The sequence below is a fragment of the Nomascus leucogenys genome, chromosome 3 (genome assembly GCF_006542625.1).
Source record: "Nomascus leucogenys isolate Asia chromosome 3, Asia_NLE_v1, whole genome shotgun sequence".
In the NCBI taxonomy this organism is placed as follows: domain Eukaryota; kingdom Metazoa; phylum Chordata; class Mammalia; order Primates; family Hylobatidae; genus Nomascus; species Nomascus leucogenys.
The window spans coordinates 59,830,050-59,855,004 of NC_044383.1; the positions used below are offsets into that span (position 1 = coordinate 59,830,050).

Sequence of the window (24,955 nt, forward strand, 5' to 3'; positions counted from 1 at the left end):
TGATGGACTTGTAAAATGAACACCTTCTATATCTCAACATGTCACTTTTTTTTTTCTGAAAATGCTTTGTTATATTTTCTGACATTCTTAATCAGCTTCCAGAAAGATGGTTTAATTACTGACTATTAAATATATGATTTTATCTAAAGCCTCTTAAGAGATTGAAGTTCAGTATTAAAGCTCTCTTAGATAAAAGATAAATAAAGACACTAGAGCCCATAGGAATTAAGAGTTAAAGGAAAACTTTAGATTGCAATTCAAAAATACATATATGCTGGCATTTCTCTTGTCATGGTTGAGGTCAACTAAATGCATGGATACTATCTGAGATCCTAGATGTCCTGTCCCCAGGACTCACATGTCCGCACTACCTATGCAGTCACATAGGGCCCCATGTTTAGTTTACGGCTTTACTATTGCTGTCTTAAAATTCGTAATCATTTTTTAACAAGTGCGCCAGCATTTTCACTGTGCACTGAACACTGCAAATTATGTAGTCACGGGTATATTCTTCAGTGTTCCCCTGAAGAGCTTGAGATGTCTTTTTTCAAACAGTTGCCTTTTTTTTCAAGCTTACTGAGGGGGAAATGAGTGTTTGGATTGCAAACTTTAGAGTCTAGTCCATAATGTTTGATTTAAGGGTCAAAAAAAGAAAGAAAGAGAGAGGAAAGAAAGAAAGAAAGAAAGAAAGAAAGAAAAGAAAGAAAGAAAGAAAGAAAGAAAGAAAGAAAGAAAGAAAGAAAGAAAGAAAGAAAAAGAAAGAAAGAAAGAAAAGACCTCAAAATTTAAGGGCAACATTAAAATTACTGGTAGCTCAACAAAAGAGTGGACAAATGTATTAGTAAACTGTCATATCAGAGCAAGATAAAGATACTTAGTGAAGACCAAGGTAAATTAAAATCAACAGCATAAATTCACGACCTTTAAAAAAACATTTTTTGCCAACATGGTGAAACCCCGTCTCTACTAAAAATACAAAAATTAGCTGGGTTTGGTGGTGTGTGCCTGTAATCCCAGCTACTCTGGAGGCTGAGGCAGGAAAATCACTTGAACCCAGGAGGCAGAGGTTGCAGTGGGCCAAGATCGCATCACTGCACTCCAGCCTGGGTGACAGAATGAGACTCCATCTCAAAAACCAACCAACCAACCAAACAACAACAACAACAAAAAACCCCATTTTTTTGTTTTGTCATTAAAGTAGCTACAAGTCCTAGTGTTACTCTACTGTATTTCTAGTTCTCATATAAAACAAGATAATGTGCATCCAAGCACCAAGATTTCAGTCTCTACTGCCAATTATTATTTAAAATAATCAAGACTCCTTGGAGAAGAGCTGAGTCCATGTTTGAGGCAATGGACTCAAGATCGACTTGGGGCATCTTATAATCTTATTCCTTAAAAAATTCAACAATCTATTTTTGGCTTATGGATGTTAGGCAAAGGAAGTAGGAACCATGAAAGCCAACATGGATTTATTTGTTAAATCTTACAGTTCAGAAGAGTAATCTTGATTTTAGCAAACCATTTGTCAAAATCATGTGATACTGTCAATTCCTTGCAAATAGACAAAGAAATGTAGGGTGAGTTTTAGGACAACGAAATGGATTCAGAGCTCACTAAACAATAGATTAGAAGATGATTTACAAGTGGACAGAAAGAATCCCATGGCATTTAGAAAGACCTAATCCTTGACTCTTGGCTTTTTTAGTCAACATTTTTTTTTTTTTGAGGCGGAGTCTCGTTTTGTCACCCAGGCTGGAGTGCAGTGGCGCAATCTCGGCTCACTGCAAGCTCCGTCTCCCGGGTTCACCCCATTCTCCTGCCTCAGCCTCTTCGAGTAGCTGGGACTACAGGCACCCGCCACCACGCCCGGCTAATTTTTTGTATTTTTTAGTAGAGACAGGGTTTCACCGTGGTCTCAATCTCCTGACCTCGTGATCCGCCTGCCTCGGCCTCCCAAAGTGCTGGGATTACAAGTGTGAGCCACTGCACCCGGCCTTTTAGTCAACATTTCTATCAACAACTAGAATGATGACATGCTTATGAAATTTAGCATGACACAAAGTTATAGGGTCAGCCAACCTGCTCTACAAGAGACAACATTTCAAAAGACATCTTCAGGTTGGAACAAGATACGAACACAAATGGTGTGAAATTAATAAGAGGAAACATAAGATCACACACTTAGATTTAAAAAATAAACACACAGTCCATAATGAGAAACACCTCATTTAAAAATATTTTTATAAGGAAGATCCAGGGCTGTTAGTTAGCTGAAAACTCGTAATGAATCAACAGAATAATATGGATGCCGTTTTCAAAAAGCAATACATCTTAGGATGAATTATTGAAGTATCTAGAGCAGGGGTCAGAACTTTCTCTGCAAGGGCCAGATAGTAAATATTTAAGCCTTTATGTACCATATTGTCACAATTGCTCAGTCCTGTTGCTGTAGTGGGATAACAGCCAGAGAAAAGAGGTAAAGGAATGTGCATACTTTATTTATGGAAACAAATTCAAATTTCGGATAATTTTCACATATCATGAAATATCTTTTGATTTTTAAAAACCATTTTAAAATATAACTCATTCCCACTGCTCCCCACCAAAAAGCAAAAACCATTCTCAGTTTGTAGGCTGTACAAAGCAGGTGGCAATGGCTTTGGCTAGGGGGTACAGTTTGCTGACTTTGGTCTAAATAAAAAGACACTACTCTGCCTTGGTCAAAATATTCCTTGGTAAATGAGAGTCATTTATAAATTAAACATTTCCCAGGGGTGATAATAGTGGAGGAGCTAGGTACATTTACTCCATAAAAGAGAAAACTAAGGAGGAGTATGAGGGATATTGAAAAATACTCAAAGGGCTGTCATGTGAGTACAAGCAGGTACTTTACCTGTGTTGTTTTACAGACCAGGTATAATAAAAGGAAGTTCCAGGGAGGCGAAAGTTAACTTTGTGTAAAGAAGAATTTTCATCAAAGAGCTGTCCCATCATAAAATGGGCTGCCTCTTAAGGTTTTTGTGGCATGGCCATCTTTCGAGAATGTTGCTGGAGGGATTCCCCATAGTAGGTGGGAGGTGGGAATCAGTGAAAAATTCAAAAATGTTATTAAGAAAATCTAACCTTCAAAAATCCTTAGGACCTCTTGATTAATATACTTCTTTATTTCTTCAAATGAAACTGCATCAGCCTGAAGAAGGAAAAAAAAGGTTGTTAAAATAGAGCATAGCACAAATGAATAAAGAATAGAAATATTGGGTTGGCTTGGCTATTTGAAACTTCTGTAGAGATGCATTTATCAAGAAAAATGCTTTTGGCAATTGATTATATTGGGCAATAAGTATCTGTTGCTTTGACCAAATTCTGGGAAGAAGTTGAAGTGCATAATTGCTTTAAAAGCTATGGGCTGCGATCATAACCAGTGGTATCAACAGGTTTCCTATTAAATGGAGACACATGGCTTTATACAGTTAGGGAAGACATTCCTATGACTTCATTTTATAACGTTAAGTAATCTAAAAAGTGTAATCATGACGTTAGTAGCCTAACCACAATTTAACTTTTAACCAATCCCTGGATGGCAAAGTCAATATCTAATTGATATAATGTATTTTCAAAGGAAGACAACCTGGAACAGAACTCCAAGTATGCTGGATTATTTTCAAAAATGTTGTATTCATGGGATAAAAGCAAGTTTTACCCATTTCATCATAAAGTTTATTCTGTAATTTACACATTGCAAGTGTATAGATACTAAGTAATTTTCTTTTCTTAACTGGGATCTGGTAAAAGGAAGCAGGCAAATAATGTCAGCTGAATTTTCCACCGTTGACAAGTAAATCCACATGCATTTGACAAAGAATTTAACATTTATAACAGTAATGTTTTATTATAGTACCTTGATATTTTTAAAAGAGCTATTACTTTTTTCTTGATGGTTAGAATTTCAAAGTATTTTATTACTCTTTATAGTTGGTGATTATTATCCAGGGGTATATGTGTGGCATTAAAGACAATATGATGAAGATTGGAGGTTGTGACAAAGGCAATAAGCCCCATTGCCAACTATCCACTTTGAGATATATATGTGAACAAAGACCATAACAGAAGATGGTCAGATAAGAGAGTTGGAAGCTCTACAGAAAATCACCATGCAATGTGAATTTAAGAATGAAGCAGAGCCTACTTAGATAGTGAGCCTTAATTTATTATAAACATTCTTGGGTACGTTCCTCATCACTCTTCACTGAAAATTCCTCTATCCTGTCTGTGTGTAGATATGTGATAACAGTATTATTGTGGGGTTTCCTAACACAGTGGTGCTAGTTCACTTGTAACAACAAACTGACTTGGAATGACAAAAAGTAAAAATAAAAAAAACTAGTGTGATGGGCTTATAAAGTGATGATTCCTGTAGGACAGAATAATTCCAAGAATGCTCTATTTCATTAATGAACTTTAATTAATGAATCTAATACCAATTACTGACACAACCCCGAGAGTGAAGTTACACAGGCTTTATTCAAGTAGAGTTTCAGGACAGTGGACAGAAATAAAGAAGTATGTGTGAATTTGATCCTGTCATAAATGCAAATCAAAACCACAATGAGATACCATCTCACACCAGTTAGAATGGCCATCATTAAAAAGTCAGGAAACAACAGGTGCTGGTGAGGATGTGGAGAAATAGGAACACTTTTACACTGTTGATGGGACTGTAAACTAGTTCAACCATTGTGGAAGTCAGTGGGGCAATTCCTCAGGGATCTAGAACTAGAAATACCATTTGACCCAGCCATCCCATTACTGGGTATATACCCAAAGGACTATAAATCATGCTGCTATAAAGACACATGCACACGTATGTTTATTGCGGCACTATTCACAATAGCAAAGACTTGGAACCAACCCAAACGTCCAACAGCGATAGACTGGATTAAGAAAATGTGGCACATATACAGCATGGAATACTATGCAGCCATAAAAAATGATGAGTTCATGTCCTTTCTAGGGACATGGATGAAACTGGAAACCATCATTCTCAGTAAACTATTGCAAGGACAAAAAACCAAACACTGCATGTTCTCACTCATAGGTGGGAATTGAACAATGAGGACACATGGACACAGGAAGGGGAACATCACACTCCGGGGACTGTTGTGGGGTGGGGGAAGGGGGGAGTGATAGCATTAGGAGATATACCTAATGCTAAATGACGAGTTAATGGGTGCAGTAAACCAACATGGCACATGGATACATATGTAACAAACCTGCACATTGTGCACATGTACCCTAAAACCTAAAGTATAATAATAATAAAATAAAAAAAAGAAAATTTAGAAAATATGGACAAATAAAATAAAATGAAAATGGACCATTAACTTACTGCTCAGAAAAAAAAAGAAGTATGAAAATTGTATGAATGCTCAGTTTTGCTTTATATCTGGTATTGGTTGATTATCTGAGGAGAATGTCTTTAATTGCCCTACTTCACTTCAAGACCCTCCTTTATTCCTAACATGGATATTTTCAGATTAAATTCTTCTGCAGAATAGCCACTCACCACTTCTCCTGAGGATTAATAAAGATATGGGCTTCCTTCACTAAACACTCTTGGCCTAAGTGGTTTCTACTTCAAGGCACTACTCTTGGCAGATTTGTTGTTCTGATATTCAACAAAACAGAGTACGAAATGGACATGTTTCGTAGCAATATGAAACAGGCATATGTGGTTTCTGTGTAGTGTAAGGAGACATTAGAGATAGTACCTGTATGTTAAAAGCATGGGTTTGAAGCCATCCAGACCTGGGTCCGACCCACTTAATAAATCTGTGACCTTGGGCAAATTAATGCTCATTTTATGTGTTTATAAAACTGGGCTGAAAAGGACACCAATCCTTCCAGAATGATTGTGAAGATCAAATGAGGTAATGTATAATAAGTGCTTAGTAGAGGATCTGGCACATAACTTTAAATGACAGCTATTATTCCCCTCACAGGGACCAGTTTAGGTTTGTTTTATTTATTGGAAAGGCAGTATCATTGCTTTCATTGTAAAAGGGATACATGGTCGGTACAAGCCAGGAGCCCTGAAGCGTCTTAGCACTACTTACCGGAATGCCGGGGGTGCCTGGAGAGCCCGGAGGGCCTTGGTGGCCAGGGGATCCCATGGAGCCCTTGTTTCCTGGTGGACCCATAGGACCAATGGCCCCCTTCATGCCTGTAAGGCCTGGTTTTCCCCGTTCACCTTGTGAGCCTCTGTCTCCTGGAATCCCCTGATCACCCTGTTAAGGAAAAAATAATAATAAAGAATAATCTCTTCTAGCATCAGCTGTAGTTGAGAGCAAAAGTTCTGGATTCATACTGGCACTTATTAGCTGTTGGGCCTTGTATAAATAACTTAAACTCTCTGTGTCCTAGCCTCCTCTCCTACAAAGTGGGCATATTAATAGTATCCATTAAACAGGGTGATTTTCAGAACTAAGTGAATTAACCCAAGTAAAGTGCTCAGAGCAATGCCTGGCACCTTGGCAGTACTTAATATATAAAAGAGAGAGAGAATGTTAGGTGTACTGGTTGCCCATCTAGGATGATGGCAGTTTTGAGAGTCAGTACCAGCTATCACTTGAGGTCTGGGTCTCCTTTGCAATGATAAAGGAAGATTGCCAAGAGGATCTCATTACTGAGACTTTTCACTTAAAAAAACTTCAGGACATTCAAAATCTCTCCTAAATCATGTGCTCTCCCCACCCCTGGCTTTCCCCTGTTTGTTTGCTCTTTATTAGACTCTTCAGGTTTGTTTTCTGTATTTGTGCTTTACACGTGGATGCATGTGTGTGCATGTTTGTGTGTGTGTGCATGTGAGTGTGATCACTGTGCCCTAAATATATACCCACAGGAAGGTGAGAAGGGAGAACTATTGAAAAGATCAAAGCAGGTGACTGGGGGGAAGATGTCACTGGCATCATTTAGTTGATAGTATAAATGAACTATGGAAGAATCAGTTGGGCCAGGCACAGTGGCTCACGCCTGTAATCACAGCACTTTGGGAGGCCGAGGCAGGCGGATCACCTGAGGTCAGGAGTTCAAGACCAGCCTGACCAACATGGAGAAACCCCGTCTCTACTAAAAATACAAAAAAATTAGCCAGGCGTGGTGGCACACGGCTGTAATCCCAGCTCCTCAGGAGGCTGAGGCAGGAGAATCGCTTGAACCCGGGAGGCAGAGGTTGCAGTGAGTTGAGATCACACCATTGCACTCTAGCCTGGGCGACAAGAGAGAAACTCCGTCTCAAAACAAAACAAAACAAAACAAAACAAAACAAAACAAGAATCAGTTGAATAAGAAGTCATAACTAATCAGTAAAATATTATATTAGATGTGCCTAAATCTGATATGAAGTTTGCTTGATGCTGTTTTTTATCCTGGAATGTGTCTACTACTGAATATGTTTGTGCAAGAGAGAATGAGCGAGAGAGAGAGAGAGAAAGAGAGAGATCATAGCAGTTGCTTCAGTAAAAAATTTAAATATTCAGTTGCATAACTCCAGGAAGTGATCCTCACACCAAATATGATGGAATGATGCTTGAAGCTGTCCTGTATCTCATTATATTATTCTTTTAACTATGACTACTCTGCAGAAGGGCAAACTCAATTTCTCTTGACTTAAAAAATAACAAAAATAAATGAACAGTTACAGAGATTTGTGTGATCATAGAATCAGATATAGAAATAAGCCATGTAGAAAGAAATAAAAGCAGTTGGGCCTAGTATCTGTCACTCCAGCTCACAGAAATTTGGAGAAATTTCTGAGATGACTAGAAAAAATACTAGCATACTTTGATCAATGATTAATACTCTGATCATGTGCAAGATAAATGCAATCTTTAACATATTAAAATTATTTTATAAGTTAGGTACAAAGATGTTCATTGTAGTGATGTTTATTATTATGACAACTAGAAGGAATCCAAATGTCCAGCGGTATAGTCAAATAGTAGAATAACATATAGCAATTAAAAGGTAGATATAGATTCATATTTACAGACAAGAAAATATCAATATATATTGTTAGGTGAAAAAAGTCACTTACAAGACAGCATAAGCTCCTTTTTGGAAAAGTATATGTTTATATTAATACATATAAATATATGTGTATGTTATGTATTAGAGTGAGAGAGATGGAAATATGTCCAAATATCACAGTGCTTATCTCTGTGAAGTGGGATAAGGAAGATTTATTTCCTTTTAAATTTACATCACCTGTATTTTCACATTTCCTTCAGTTATTATGGATTACTTGTATAATGAAAAAAGTTAGCAAACTAGACACCAGTATACAAACCTGTGCCCACACTCACATACAATAGCAACCCTTAATAGAATTACACTGAGTAACAATGTTTGAGTAACTTCTTGCAGTGGCATGACTCTACCAGAAATTAATTCTATTAATTCTAGTAGAAGTTAATTCTAGTAGAAATTAATTCTACTAGAAAATGTTGAGGTTCATTAAAGGAAATAAAGAGAAATTGCAATAATGACATTAATGCTCCAAACAACACAAAACCATATAACATAATTGGCATTGCTAGTAACTTCACTACACTTTCAGTTACCCTTTCCATTTCTCTAACCCCTCACACCACCTTCTTTACTCTACTTAGTTTTTCTGTATGTCAGTAGTTCTCAATTGCAGTGATTTTGCTTCCCAAGAGGCATTTGGTGATGTCTGGAGACACTTTTGGTTGTCACAATTGGAGGGATGGTGGTGTTACTGCATCTAGTGGATGAAGGCCAGGGATGCTGCTAAGCATTTTACAATTCTAAAACAGCCAACCACAACAATTATCTGCCCCTGAATAATCACAGTGCTGAGGTTGAGAAACCTTACTCTAGTTAAAAAGAACATGGGTGATGATTATAGTAGAGATATATGTCTGAGACAGGAGGATAATAAAAGCTTTCCAAATTTAAATAGCAAACTATACTTGGCTGTGTACAAAGGCCAACTACATAGATGTACCATATAACTTGCTCTGAGTCCCTTGTCATATTTAATGTCTAGTAGAGATCTTGGATCACCTACACCCTAGCCTTATATATTTGGTGATTTGCAGGGGTCTGCACACATAATTGTGTAACTCAAATGATGGGATAGTTGTAACAGACAGACTTGAATAACAATCACAATAGTAATATACATACACGTTCTCCTTTGGGGCCTCTGTCTCCAGGCTTACCCATGATGCCCTGAAAAACAGATGTCAACATGAAAATCACTCCTTGCCAAGATTTTTCATCAGTATGATTGATCTAAATGTTGGTAGGCATTCTGGATGCAGTATGCATTATAACTTTTATTTTAAATTATATTTCCCATACCTGAGCACCTGGTATTCCATCTTTTCCATTTATTCCCTATAAAGAAAAAAAGGATTAATATTTCTAATTCTGCATTAATATAGTTAAACACAACAAAAGCATAAGGTTTAGAGGACAGTTCCTTAATCATATTTCTACTGAGAGCTTGGTAAAGCAAGGTGGTAAAATGGAAAACAAATAAATAGAATCTGACAGTCCTGAGTTCAGATTCTGACTCTGTCACTTACTAGTCCCATTAACCTTTTTGGGCAATTTACTTAACCTCAATGGCATCAATCTCTTCACTAGTGAGGAAAATAAATAACCTTAAAACTAAGAATTAAGTGAAATAACATGAAAAATGCATGGTCCTCTATAAATAGTCAAAAAGATTATTTTCCTTTCTTATTCTTCTATTACATCATCCTGAGAAATAAGAAGGTGCCTCATGGCATAGGTGGCTGGAGTATGGCATTTTTGTTACCTTCTAACAGGTTTTCCAGCACAGAGTATCATTCTCAGTAAATGGTCTCAGTTGCTGCTGGGGAAATTTCATAACATGGCCAGAGCATGATCCTACTATGAAATAAACTGTCAGTCAGAGAACAATTGTTATTTTTCAGTTGGAAATATGAAAGAAAAGCAAGAAATGTATAATCATGGTTTTTGACAGTACTAAATAGTCACTTTTTATTAGAAAACTGGAAGTTTCTTGAACTTCAAAAAGGAGTTCTAGAAGTGATAATGCAGCCTAGTCCTGCTTAAAGATTTATAAGACTGAGAGAACTATTGGCTGGGAGACATAAGAAGGAAAAGTATTTGAGGTCAAACCAAATACCCAGGGCCCAACAGCAAGCATGTTTTTGAGATCTGATTTGAAGAGGGAGATCAAGGTGAGGAATATGATTTCTTAGCCAGCAGGCAATTGCATGGACATGCTCCTCTAAAAGCTCAAGGGACTTTTATTTTGCTGGAATGGATGGCGCGGGATGGAACTGCAAAGAACTGCATGTTTTCACTGCTATAAATTACGCTGAAATCTGTCACAGTTGACAACCCAACCATAGTTCGCCAACCTTTCTGAAACATCCTGGGAATTACTGAGAATACGTTAACTAAGAACATGTTACCTGAAGTGTATGGTTCAAAGAATTTATTACATTCAGACATACAAGGAACAAGGATAAAGCTGACTAAGGAGAGGATGTGAAAGAAACAGCTGTGTCATTTGAATAAAAGAAGATAAATCTAGAGTAAAAATGTAGTTCATGTTTTTGGTAACAATATAAGAAAATAAGTAACCCTATAACTTGTTTTTTGTCTCCAGTAATTTATCAGACTATCATGACTGTTCTCTTTTGTATAGGAAGGTGTTACTTTCTATCCACAGGCGAGCCCTGCTTTCAGAGATTTTTACCATAACTCATATGTATTTGCTCCTCTCTACCCTCATTTCATTCATCTGGCAGATCCCCTTTCCTGGGTACATTCTGCCTACCTCACGTCTGCATCTGAGCAGCTGATTGGCTGAAGAAAACCACGTATCTTTGTTCGCTTGTTCCAACCCAAATGTACAACAGCAGATCGCAAGCAGCACCCTTAGCATTACCAGGTCATCCTTCTGTATTTCCCAATTTGACTCCCTTTCTATCTTTCCATAAGTACTCTTTCACACCTTTTCCTGTCTCTTCCAACCTCCAGCATCACCTCCCTACTCCTCACACTTGGACGACCTCCAATCTTCTTTCACTAACAAACAAAAGAGACCCCTCTCACCGTCCCTCCACCAGTTGCGTCAATCTTCATGGATTTGCACCCCAACTTTGGCACCCCCACACCCCACAGTTAGGAAGGGTGAACTGCCCCTGTTCCTAGTTAAGACCAATTCCCACTTGTGAGTATACCAGTTCTGCTCAAAGTAGTCTTCACTCTCTGGTGTCATCAAATTTTCCTCTCTCAACTGGATCATTCTTACCAAGATACTAACATGTGGTGATCTCTCCCACCAATGACCTCTACATTTCTGATGCAGTAGAGAATTATCAGCCCTCATATTACTTATCTGTATGTTGATCACTCCTTACTGCTTTCTCCTTTCTCTTAAAACAGTTCACTTGACATCCAGGAAACCTCACTTGCCTGATTTTCTTCCTGTCTCTCTGGCTGCAGTTTCATAGCCTTCTTTGTTGGGTCGCCTTCCTAACAGTTGAAGCGCTCTTTTCCCTTCCTATCCACAATGACTCCACTTTTCCAGGCTCAGGTTTAGATATCCTAACTGGTCTCAGCAATCCTGGCCTCTCCTAAGTCTCCACTGTGTACTTGACATCTCCACCTGAATACCTACTAGTGCTTCAACATGAACATGTCCAAAACAGAACTCTTGGCTCTCCCTCCCAAACCCACCTACCTTCAGTCTGCCCCATTTCACCAAACAGCAGCACTCTCACATAGTTGCTCAGACCCTACACCACAGCTGTGATTAGTCTCTTTCCCTCACACTTCTCTAGATTAGTCTATCAGCAAGTTTTGTTGCTTGCTGGCTCTCTCTTCAATGTGCATCCTAAGTTCCCCTCCTCATGGCTATGTCCACTGTCATTACTTCTCATGGAGACGATGGTGGTGTTTTCTTACTGCCCTGTCTTCCTCTACCCCACTCCCTAGAGCCTACTCTCCACACAATATCAGAGTGAGCCTCAAAATGTTCAATCATTTTCATTCTTTGCTACAAAAGCTCCAGTGGATTTCCATCATATTTCAAATGAAATCCAAACTTCATTCCCTGGCTTGGAAGTTCTTCATGGTCTGGCCACTGCCTACATCTCCCTCCATATCTTTCCCACTCTTCCTTCACTTCGTTCATTCTTGACTTCATGCCTTTTGATGAGGTCCTTGACCCCATTAGCCTTGCTTCTCTCCTAGCCATGTCTTTTTCCTGAAACAATGGTCCCCTGACCTTCCCATGGCTTGACTTCTCACTTTATGCAGGTTTCTGCTCAAATCGCAGGCAAATCTTCTCTGAACCCACTATTTGAATAATATTCCAGAGCTTTACTCTACTTACACCTTCTTCTACTTGAAAATCTGTGTGTGTGTGTTGTTTTTATCTGTTTTCCTATATTAGAATGCAAAAGCTATGAGTTGTTAGCACCTAGAACAGTGCCTAGCATGTAGGAGGTGCTCAAGAAATATTTGGTGATGAATGCATTGCTTTTTGCATAATCTCCTGGGAACTCAATGGCAGGCTTTAATGATATGCCTTGCAGGGGATGGGAATGATGTGGTAAGAGGAGGCAGGGAATGAAACTAATATTATTGAGTACCTCCCATAGCCAGGCACTGGAAATGCTTTCCATATGTCATGGCACTTCAGTGACTCATAAAATCCTTTGAACCATAACTCAGACCCAGATCTTCCTAACTCTAAATTACATTTTTTTCATGTCTTCTCTGAGGAAATGGTGGCCACCAACCCCGAAGGTTTCACAGAGGTGCCAAACTGGCTTCCTGAATTTTGCACTGCTTGTTCACCTCGCCTTCTTTCCCATACACACCACAGCAAATAAATCAGCAGTGACCTTCTGTAAGGCATAACTCTGAGAGTGAGGTCTGTCTTATTCATCTTAGATCCCCTCCCTAAGGGCCCAGCACATTCTTAGCAAACAGCAGTGACTGGATGAATTTATGTGGAACTGAATTAGTCAGAATGATTGCTACAATGTCACATCAATACCACAGATCAGTAACCAAGAGCTCTTTTAGGACACAAGGGGATGAGACATTCACCAGTAGTGATTTATGAGAGTGTAAGAAAACAAGACCTGTATACAAAGGAGGAAATTTGAAAAAATAACTTCTACTTTAGGATTTGGTTTAACATACAGGTCTTTGGTTTCTTTATACTTTAGGACGTGACAGGCCATTATATTTTCTTTAAGTCTGTTGAGAACATTAGGCTTAAGAAATGATGAGTCAGATTTCCTGACACTTAAAACTCTCACCATTTTCAACACTGTTTAAGACATAAAGATACCACACACAGATCTAGGGAGCTCAATAAGAACTCCTGCCCTTGCCATCAAAAATCCATCTGCACAATCTTCTTAGTCCTTGGAAACTGCTTATTCAAATCTCAGAATTTCTGAGGTGGTGGATGAGGAGATGATGTGAGAGCATTTCTCTAGGTGGCAGATTTTAAGTAGGAAGAAGTACTTACTGGCTTTCCTGAGGGTCCTTCTGGTCCAGGGAAACCTATATCTCCGACAGGTCCTCTCTCACCCTATAAACACATCCACAGACACACATTAATTACCAACAAATGTTTTAAAACTGCATACAAGTACAACACAAGTACAACTGTCATGAAAGTCACTGCCAACTCACCGGTTCCCCTGGAACTCCTGGAGGCCCTGGGGCACCAGGTTTTCCCTGGCAAGGCAAATTGAAGAGAAATGTTAGGAGCCAAATTGCTGAACGACACCATATGCTTCTCTTCCCCCAACCCCAGGTGAGTTTAAAGTGCTCCCAAGGGTGATGCTCTCCAGTGGCATTTCCGGCGAGGTCTGGAATCCCAGCACTTTGGGACGCTGAGGTGGATGGAACACTTGAGGTCAGGAGTTCAAGACTAGCCTGGCCAACGTGGCGAAACCCTGTCTCTACTAAAAATAATACAAAAATTACCCAGGCATGGTGGGACGTGCCTGTAATCCCAGCTACTCAGGAGCCTGAGGCAGGAGAATCACTTGAACCCGGGAGGCAGAGGTTGCAGTGAGCTGAGATCATGACATTTCACTCCAGCCTGGGTGACACAGTGAGACTCCATCTCAATAAATAAATAAATAAATAAATAAATAAATAAATAAAGTGGCATTTCTAAGGGGATAGAGACTGGGGAACATATAGTCAACTCTACAGGCCATAAGTTTCAGACTGGGGTGCAGTTCTTTGAATATATATTTGTGTGGATGATGGAGAGTAGGAGAGGAGAATATTTTTGAAAATATTAGCCCTAATTATCATCATTATTGGAAATCCCTCTTGTGCTTATTTTCCTGGCAGCTCTTCTTTACTTTGGGAGTGGAGAAATGGGCACAAGGCATCAAATAAGTTTTTTTCCAGGCTTTGAGTTTCACAAGAGGGCTTTTAAGTTCATAGTATGACAACCTGAAAAAATCATGTTTGATTTGAAAAGCCATGTTTTGTTGACAGGAAAAGAAACAGATTAGTTTGTGTCACTACACCATGGCTTGGGTGACTGATCCTGGAGCAGACAGACCACAGCGAGGGACGAGAGGGGCAGACGGCCCAGTGGAGACTGGAAGCACACAAGGCCCGAGTGTGCAGGCAAGGCTTGGTTGCCTCTGAGAAGGAACCACCTCCCATCCCTTGGTCTAATGTGGCTGGGAAAGATAGACGACATGGGATGTAGGTGTGGTGGGGCTGAGACCTGAGAAAGCCAAGTAGGTTTTGGAGAAATATGAAAAGAAATGGGCTTTTTCCAACTTGCTGCTTAGAATTCTGGAAGGAGATCCCTCCATAGGTACAGATACGGTGCTGAATGGCAAAGCTAGGCAGGCAGAAGTTAGAGAGAGCATCCCTGGGCCCCCATAGCTTGCCTGTGCTGAAGTTGCTGGGGGCCTGAGTGGGAAAATGTGTTAGAGCTGAGAAGGCCAATGACCTGAAGGGTCTTATTGTGGGACATGGCGGGTATGGAGGGCTTGGGCCTTGACATCTGAGACAAAGAGATAAGGGACATTGATGGAAGTCATCCCTAATGTCAGGTAGGACCAGTGGAGAACTCAGAGCATCCAGGGGAGAGCATGCTGACCGGAGGCCCCACCCTACCACCAGCACTCACAGGCACTTCCTCCTGTAAACCCACACGCCATCCTCAGAGAAAGGCAAAGAAAGAAGCTCTAGGGAAATCCCTGGTTAGTCCTGAATATACTGGAAAGGGATAGACCGGTCCGTTCTAGGAAGAGCAGGATTGAGTCCCCTTGGTAATCAGCTGAGTAACTAGTGTCTCTGCCTGGGCAGGCCCTAGCCCTGCTTCAACTAGAACAATCACCATTTTTCAAAAAAATTTTTTATCATGGTAAAATATACATAACCTAAAGTTTACCCTCTAAATCATTTTTAGGTGCACACTTAAGTGGCACTAAGTGCATTCACACTGTCATCTAGCCATCACCATCGTCTATTTCTAGATTCTTTTAACTATTTTATCTTCTGAGCCACAGAAGGGCCAGTTATAAAAATCTAATATGCATCTTTAACTAAACATGTTTGTAGTATGTAAATTTTTTACCCTTTCTTATTTATGTAATTGTCAGTAAATGTTTTTATTTTATTTTTTGAGACAGGGTCTTGCTCTGTTGCCCAGTCTGGAGTGCAGTGACACAATCTCAGCTCACTGCAACCTTTGCCTCCCATGCTCAAGTGATCCTCCCACCTCAGCATCCAAGCAGTTGGGACTAAAGGTGCCCAGCTAATTTTTGCACTTTTTGCAGAGACAAGAGTTTTGCCATGTTTCCCAGGTTGGTCTCTAACTCCTGGGCTCAAGTGTTCTGCCCATCTTGGCCACCCAGAGTGCTGGGATTACATGTGTGAGTCCACTGTGCCTAGCCAGTTAATGTTTTTAATTATGACATATGAAAACTGCTTTTTTAGTAAATATATCAGATCTTAGACATCCAACTAAGTGGCAGGCTAGCCCCTTATCTCAATAATGCTGCCTCTTTGAAAAACATATTTAGAATTTCTCATTTGGATTGCCTGTTGTCACTGTTGCACATCTTTTAAATACTTTCAATGGTGGCCAGTATTTTTTCCTAGAAGATAAGCTTAATTTAGGGTAACAGCAAAATGTAATTTGTAGACACACCTGGGTGAACACAGTGAAAAATACTAGGCTTTATTTTATCACAAGGAAACAAAAATTCAAATCACAGGATGTGAGTATAAGAGGAACAGGTTGTAAGGGTTCTCTGAGGACACTTTCAGAAACTGATTTCCAAATATGTTGCTGGGAATGGCTGTGAGTGGGGCAGTAGTGAGGGAATAGAATTAAGTGTGTAGTAAACTTTCAAGAATACATCCTTTTGTAAAAAATTTGGAAGGGCTTTCCAAAGAAGATATTTTCATGCTACTTTTACAGTCATACAAATGTTTGACTTGATCTATAATGGCTAAGTAAGGGAATGCCATCATCTACGAAGGATGCAGATGATGGATGGGGCTCTATTTTGTGTTGTTAGACTTAGAAGTTAATGGAGTGAAGTAGAGTGGCTCTGAGCACTTTGTGGGATGTCAGTGGGAGATGAGCAGGGTTTTGGGTGGTGTTGGGTGTCAGTAGGTCTCAGTGGGTGACTGTGGGTGGTGATTGTAGGGCCCTTATCTTATCTTTCTTATATTCTTGTGATACAAGCCCATGGTTTCCATTGACTTTCCTGTAATGTTATCCTGGATCCGCCCTGCAGGAGCACCTAGCAAGAGGATAAATGGCCTCTTATTCATAAAGCATGACCACAAAATTTTAATTAGAGCATCATGAATGAAGATCAGAATGAGCTCTAGGGCTCAAAGAAATGATTTCAACCTTTCCTGGAGCACTTCCTATTCATTTGAAAAGACCTTGATGAGATTAAAACATTTGACACCAGAGAGCAACAAAAATGATTGAGAGGATCGAAGGGCTAGTTTACGAGGAAACATTAGCAGCAATAAAGCTCTGCTAATAACACTAGGCTAAGGAATAACTCAGGCAGATTGCATTAATACAAGGAACTTGAAGTACATGCCTGAGGATAAGAACTCTGTCTTTTGAAGACTGAGAAACCTTGAAATATGACAAGAATAGAGAAACAGAATAAACTTTCCAAAGCTGTGCTCATAAATTAATGTATAGTAACTGGGTTTCCTCTCCCCTCCATGAAAGTGACTTGGGAAGAAAATAAAAGAGAACAAAAAAACAAAACAAAACAAAAAAAGAAATAGAGGATTGTGGAGGTGGAAAATACAGGTGGCATTATTTATGAAACTAGAATTATCAGGAACCTAATGCCATAGGAGTTATGGTATGCTCTCCTGCCCGTCTTGATCCCTGGCCACAGGTGTATCATGGAGATAGAACCGTTTACCTGTGAAAATGATGTGAAATAAACTCAACTCACCGACATCCCTGCTATTCCTGGGGGACCTGCTGGGCCTCGATCTCCCTGTTGGGATTTAAAAATATTGATACTTTAATGACATCAATGAAGTCTTTAGTTATGAAATTAATTCTCAAATAATAATTTGGATTTGGTAAAGCTTTCCTTTGGATCTGATAAGTGTTACTGATATTAGATGGGGTGAAGCTAGTGTGTAGATGGAAAAATAGCAAACTAAGTGGCTAATTGCCAACTGAACTTGTTACAGCTTTTTTATTTTCCATAAAACTAAAGTAAATAATAGTTTTAATGAAAGCAAGCATAGATGTTATCATTTCTGTGACCTATTTTAACGTCCCCTTACATACTTACAGCTAAAATTAGTCAATATTTTTATTCTACATGTTCAAAAGATCATTACTCTTACTTAAAAGATTAAGCACTTTGAGTGTCTTCCAAAAAGCTTTTCCTATCCTTGTCTCATTGGATATAGAGTTAGAATAAAATGATCTACAACTAATGATTTTAGTTCTCATTTGGCCAATTAGAAGATCCCTTGAATTGCTCTGAACAACAGAGTGACTCAACTCCTCTTTAAGAGTCAATGTGATATTTTAGATAAAGCTGACAATGCTAAAAATACTAACGACTATATATATGGGATAATAAAATGGCAATTTTTTTGGGCAGAAACTGAATTAAAAAAACTTCATAACTTTACTCAGGGACATAAAAGGCTTGATTTAATGAATGAAGAGATATGCTCTGTTCTTGGAGAGCAAGACAATGTTGTGAAGGTGTCATTGCTAACTAAACTAATTTATAAATTTAATGCAATTCTTACAAAATTGCAGTTTGATCAAATGATACTAAAGTTTACTTGGGATAATAACTGAGAGGATAAAAAAATTAAAAGAATAATAATAAAGAGATACTAGTAATACCAACATTTAAACATATAATAAATAAAGCTATAATGGAATATTGGCATAAGATTAAGCAGCATATCAAAATACTACGACAGAAATATCAGAAACAGACCACCATTTATAATAGGATTTTATTTAACAAACAGTTCTAATAATTGGATAATTTCATTGAAAAAAGTTTGATTCTTCTCTTTACATTATATCCCATATGAATTCCACATAGGTTTATATAAAAATAAAATAATATATACTATAAAAGAGCTCAAAGAATATATTAGTGACATTCTGATTTTGGTCGAAAATAAAAGTAAAAGTCATTTTGTCCCTAAAAGCAAAACAAGAAATCATAAAGAAATATAGCATTAGATTTGACTACATTAAGGTTATATTTACAATAAGATTAAACATAAAAATGAAAGGCAAAGACCAACTAGGATGAAAACTCCAACACATGAGATAGAAGTAATGTCTTTAACGTATGAAGCATAGCTATCATCAAAAAGAAAAAAATGACTGATAGAAAAATGGGCAAAGGACATAAACAGGCAATACACATCAATTTCCCTCTGTTCCTTTTGAATTACAAAATTTTCATTTTTAAAATTAATATACTAGAACTTTTCATTCAATGAAATATTTGCATGTCTCACGCCTCTCATTCCTTAACCACTATCCTCGAATGAACTTGCCTCTTATTTTCACAGTTACACCTGATACTTTGTCAATAAAAATATTTGCTGCCCATCCATAGTCTCAATTTCATGCGTTCCAACTTTGGACCACCATTTCACATCATTCTAACTCACTCTTTGAGTACCTTGAACCCCTAAACCCTAATCCATTGATGGTACAAATTTGTTATCTTTCACTCCGTGGATGGCCTCTCTCTTTCTTGCCTAATTAAAATTCCATGGTTACTTGTTAGAATCATTCCCTTGTGTATGCCAATAAGCCAATAAGGGTCTTGTCGCATTCTTCCTTCCAGTACTCACCGTCAAAAGCAGAACATTGTTTAAATCCAACTCCCCTCCTATTCTGTGTCTTTACCTGAATGTCTGAACATGGCTGGAAAAGCACACGTAGTCCTGTTTTGAGACGGAGTCTGGCTCTGTCGCCCAGGCTGGAGTACAATGGCACAATCTCGGCTCACTGCAACCTCTGCCTCCTGGGTTCAAGTGATTCTCCTACCTCAGCTTCCTGAGTAGCTAGGATTACAGGTGCCTGCCACCACGCTTGGCTAATTTTTGGTAGAGATGGGGTTTCACCACATTGGCCAGGCTGGTCTTGAACTCCTGACCTCAGGTGATCTGCCCGCCTTGGCCTCCCAAAGTGCTGGGATTACAGGCGTGAGCCACTGTGCCTTGCCAGCACATGTAGTCTTGTTGAGAGGTCTCACTTCAGTTCATGACCATGAACCTCAAGAGGGTCCTTAGGGCTGAGCAGTCATCACACTTCTGTGGTCCCTGAACCCTCTCTCTTTCCTAGAGGACCTTCTACCTAAATCCCCAACCTCTTACCCTACCTTGCTCTCGGATAATGGCCTTGCTTCCTCTTTATCTGAGAAAATTTAAGCAATCAGAAAACAACTTTTGTAGACTCCATCCAATACATCTTCCCACCTATCAGCCTCTGCCCCCATACTCTGCTTTCTCCCCTTTTACTGTAGATAAACCATCCTCTCTGAAGCCAAACCCTCCACATATGCACTAGGTCCCCTTCCCTCTAGGCTACTTAAAGACATTGGTCCAGCACTCTCTCCTTTCTCTCCAGCATCATCATCCCCATCTTCCCCCTCTCTACTGAGTCATTCCTTTAGCATATAAGCAGTCTGATATTTCTATTATCTTCAAAATCTATCTTATAAAACCTCGACCCTACTTCCTCTAGCAGCCTCTGGCCTATTTATTTGCTATCATTTGCAGCAAAACTCTGTGAGCATTATTTATACCGACTTGCTGACTTTATTTTTTTTCCTTGTTCTCTCTTAAACCCATTCAAGTCCACAGTTGCTCCTACAATATAGTGAAATAATAATTTCTCTGGTCAAGGTCATCCATGATCTCTACATTGCTAAATCCAATGTTCAATACTTGACCATTCTACCTGGCCCCATCTCCACTCTACTTGACCTATCTGCAGTATTTGAGACAGAAGATCACTCCTTTCCCCTTGATTCATTATTCTCTCTTGGATTGTAGGATACCAAGTTTTCCTCCTACCTCCCTGGTTACTTCTTAGTCTTCCTTGCTCCTTCCTCCTTTTCTTGATCTCCTAATACTGGAGGGCCTTAGGGCTCAATCCTTGACCCTTTTCCGTTTCTAAAAACTCTATTGTCATTCCCTTGGTAATCTTATCTAGTCTTCTGCTTTACAACAGTATCTCTATGCTTAGAACAGCCAAATTTATGTCTCCACTTAGACTTCTTTTCCACATTCCTTACTTTTATATCATACTGCCTACTCAATACCTTCACTTTGCTGTCTAACAGATATCTCCAAATTTGGTCTCATGTACAAAATTAAACTCCTGATAATTCCACCCTTTCAAAATAGGCCTTGCTCATAGCTGTCCTCATTTCAGATGATGTCCTCCCTATTTCGCAAACTGCTCAGGTCATAAAACTGAAGGTCGTCTTTGACTCCTCTTTATTCTCTAATAATCCAATCAATCTGAAAATCCTATCAGTGCTACCTTCAAAATATATCCAAATCCAGGCATTCTCACTATCTCCACTGTTTCTGCTCTGATCTGAGCCAACATCAACTGGCACCTGGATTACTGGATATCTTCTAACTGGCTTCCCCACTTCCACCCTTGCAACCCTCTGGCTGCAAGTCCCCTCATGCCAGTGACTCAGAAGTCACCGATGGCTCTGTATTTTACAAAGAGTGAAAGATAAAGGCCTTACAATTGCTGTTAAGTCTTTTTATTAGTGTTTCTCAAACTTCCTGTGGTAAAAGAGCAATCTTTTATTTGTTTTCTAACATATCATGAACAAAGATAATTCTACCATCACATGCTTGCTAGACAATTTTAGACAAATTCCTGGACATGTTTTTAGGTGCTTACTCTCAGTCTCTGTACTAACCTTGCCACCGAACCCATAACAAAGGGTCTGCAGACTGGCACTGGTTCTCCACTGGCTATACATTGAGTAGTACTGCTCTACATGACAAGGCCACTTCCCGCCTCCACCCCCAGCTCTCTGACCTCATCTCCTACGACTATCTCCTCACTCCCTCCCCTGGTCTCTTTGGATACATCAGGAAATCTTATGTCTCAGGCTCTTTAGACCCGCTGTTTCCTCTTCCTGGAACATTAATTCCTCCAGACTGGAGGGGACTTGGCTCTCCCTCTCACCTCCTTCAGGTCTTTGCTCAGATACTGCCCTCCTATCCCCTCAGCACTCCTGAACCTCCTTAACCCATTCTACTTTTTCTTTCTTTCCATAGCCCCAACAATAAGATGTAATTTTAAAATGTTTATTCTTTTAGTTTCTATATCCTTTTGCTAGAATGTAAGTCCCATGAGTACATACATTTTTGTCTGTTTTGTTCCTTTATATATCCCTAACCTAAAACAGTTTTTGGCACATTAGGTGCTCAGTAAACAGTTTTGAATGTTGAATAAATGAACACATTTCTAACTTCTGTGCTTACCTTTACACCTGGAAATCCTTCTAATCCTGGCAACCCCATTGCACCAGGCTCTCCCTGTTAAATATGAACATAAGAAATGCAGGAGCAATAATCAAAATGTTTTTAAGCATTGGTTTCCAAAGCAAAGATATTTTTTGCTTAACCTTCCCACCCCAAACATTGATGTGTATTAGCAAGGAAATGATATGCCCTATTTTTAAGCAATGTATTATTGCATTTGGTGTTTGAAAATAGTTTGAGTATAAAAGCTATTCTCCAGAGGGGTATATTTTCTGATTAATTATTTTCATTCTGATTGAGAATCTAATCAGAATGAATCCCTCTGCTCAGTGATAACTCCAATTTCAATAAGAACTAGAATGAAAGATGGGGCTTTAATAAAGTTTGCCAATTTGTGAGCTACCTGGTGCTGCTAGATTTTCAGAGAATAAGAATAAACTGTTTAAGAGTAGATGAAGATGGAGCACTCAAAGCAGTGTTTATCATCTTTAAGTATTCTCTGCAGCTGGACAAGAATTGTGAATGCTTAAGAAGTTGACCCCAGGATCATTATCTCCAATAACACTAAAAGTTATTGCTCAAGTTGATGAGTCACTGGAAGGGGGTAGATTAGTGTTTTCTATTTTAAAAAATCTTTACATTTTGTGGTGTATGGTCCCAGGCTAACTGGAGCCTGTAGATCCTCAAGAAACACTTTGGGAAAAGCTGTGGTGAAGGAAGTTGCTAACCCTGAACAAAAAAAGCATTAGGGAAGGGGTGTTCAATATTTTGGCTTCCCTGGGCCACACTGGAAGGAAAAGAATTGTCTTCCAATAAAATACACTAACACTAACGATAGCTGATGAGCTAAAATAATCACACACAAAAAAATCTCCTAATGTTTTAAGAAAGTTTACAAATTTGCACTGGCCATATTCAAAGCTTTCCTGAGCTGCATGCAGCCCATGGGCCATGGGTTGGACAAGCTTGCATTAGGGCTTTAAGTTAAAAAAGAGATAAAGTGGGGAGTTGTTTGATGTCTTCTTGTTAATAAATTAATGTTCACTGCAAATATTTTCTTAGGACACCGGATGCTTTAGACATAATCACAAAGAAACAGGAGCTTTCAAACTATATTCTCTGTAAGTGTATTTTTGCATACATAATTCTAATCTGCTTCAAAAATATTACCAAGGATATAACTTCATTATTATTTATAACATTGCCCTTATTATAGAATACTTAATGAGTGAGCATATGAATTGATATGCTTTCTATGTTTCAGAAATCTTTTAAAATGCCCCCTAATATGTAACTTGACAATTGATTAAAAAAAAAGTTCAGATTCCGTTCTGCATAAAGTTCTGTAGAAGAGGCCCTAGGTTGCTGACAAAGGAAACATACTCTTTGATTCTCCTTGTTTACATTCTCAACAGTCCTTAAGACAGAGGTGCTCAATCAATCAATTTGTTTGAAAGTAGCTAATAATTAAATATTTAATTAAACATCACTTATAAACTGAATACCAAAGGAATGAAATGGAGCACCTCAGAAGATAATAAATTCAATTAAAGGTAATATTCCTCTAGAAAGGTTTATGGAGAAGATTAGAAATAGTGAGGCAGGTCTATTGTCATGGGATTTGAAGAATGTTGGAAGAGTAAATTTCCAACCTCAAAAAGACTTCTCAAGTTTTTGCTCTGTGATCTACAATTCTATCATTCCTGGATTATTTCCATGGCAGGAACTATTATTTTTCCCTACAGGACAGCTGGTGGGAGATGATGAGAGTTGCAGGGTGGTGGTGACCGAGAACCCAAAAGTAACTTCAAAGTTTTATCTAGGATGAGGCTGAATGTGTACACTAAATGTGTATTTAATTTCATGATTGCATTTTTCTGTTTCTGTGCTTCACTCACTTAATTCACATCTCTAAAAGCAAGGAACACACTTCAATCAGTTTTTATTCTTTATCCTTTGCTGTAGCTAAGAAATTTGAAGACTAATCTCTTCAAATTCTACTCAAATAGCTCTACATTTTTGTTGCCAGCCCCTTTTCAATGCCAGTAAATTATAATTTATCCTTTATTATAATACTTAAAAAGTTCTTATCTTAATCTGCAGTTATTAATGCAAGAACTTCAAAGAATGTTCCCGAAAAGACAGTGAGAAGCCTAGGTGCTCTTAAATGATTCAGAGAAGCTGTTTTGTGTGTATGAGTATGAGAGGGGAAGACCACGAGGAAATTTTTATCAACAAGATGTAAGACAATTAAAATTAGAATGAAGCATATAGTTGGTTTCAGGTAAAGATAGGGTAGACAGGGTGAATGAATAGTAAAACAAAGGAAACGGAATTACAGAATATGATCCTAACTAGTTGAAACAATGCTTTCAGGGGACAACAATTTGGCTTTTAATATATATTGCCCAATAACAAAATCAAACAGCTCTTTAATGCATCTCTTTAAAATACGTTTTTAGACATAAAAACATTACTTGTTATGACTTGTCCCTTTGCTGGTTTAACATTTATTCATTGAGTTTTAACAAACGGTACTATAATGAAAAGGCTTTAAATTTTTTTCACATGGCAATGGAAAGTGGTTTGAAAATTTATTTCAGCTTTAGGTACATTTGAGTTTCAAGTATATATCCAAAGGTTAAAATATATACAAACGAAACATGAAGGATATGCTTGAAAAAGACATGACGGGAAAAAATGCCCAGCAATAAAGGGCGTCTAATTGAATTTGGCAGAACTTTTATAGAGGCTCCATGGTTGAGAAAGATGCTGAGAACAATTATCGTCCTTTAGGTGGGTGGAGGACAGGATCTCCTTCCATGCTGAGCATAACCTCCTGATACATTTTCTA

The 24,955-nt window shown here is 38.6% G+C and overlaps 1 protein-coding gene across 1 annotated transcript in view; it reads right to left on the reverse strand.

The window, feature by feature from the left end:
* Positions 1-24,955, reverse strand: part of COL19A1 (collagen type XIX alpha 1 chain) — a 329,106-nt gene that overhangs the window by 15,184 nt on the left and 288,967 nt on the right. The window contains exons 41-48 of the mRNA XM_030804323.1: positions 22,102-22,155; positions 17,535-17,579; positions 13,747-13,791; positions 13,580-13,642; positions 9,388-9,423; positions 9,211-9,255; positions 6,117-6,287; positions 3,127-3,193 (exon numbers count right to left, since the gene is read on the reverse strand). Coding sequence (XP_030660183.1) covers positions 3,127-3,193; positions 6,117-6,287; positions 9,211-9,255; positions 9,388-9,423; positions 13,580-13,642; positions 13,747-13,791; positions 17,535-17,579; positions 22,102-22,155 — 526 coding nt within the window. The remainder of the gene's footprint in view (positions 1-3,126; positions 3,194-6,116; positions 6,288-9,210; positions 9,256-9,387; positions 9,424-13,579; positions 13,643-13,746; positions 13,792-17,534; positions 17,580-22,101; positions 22,156-24,955) is intronic.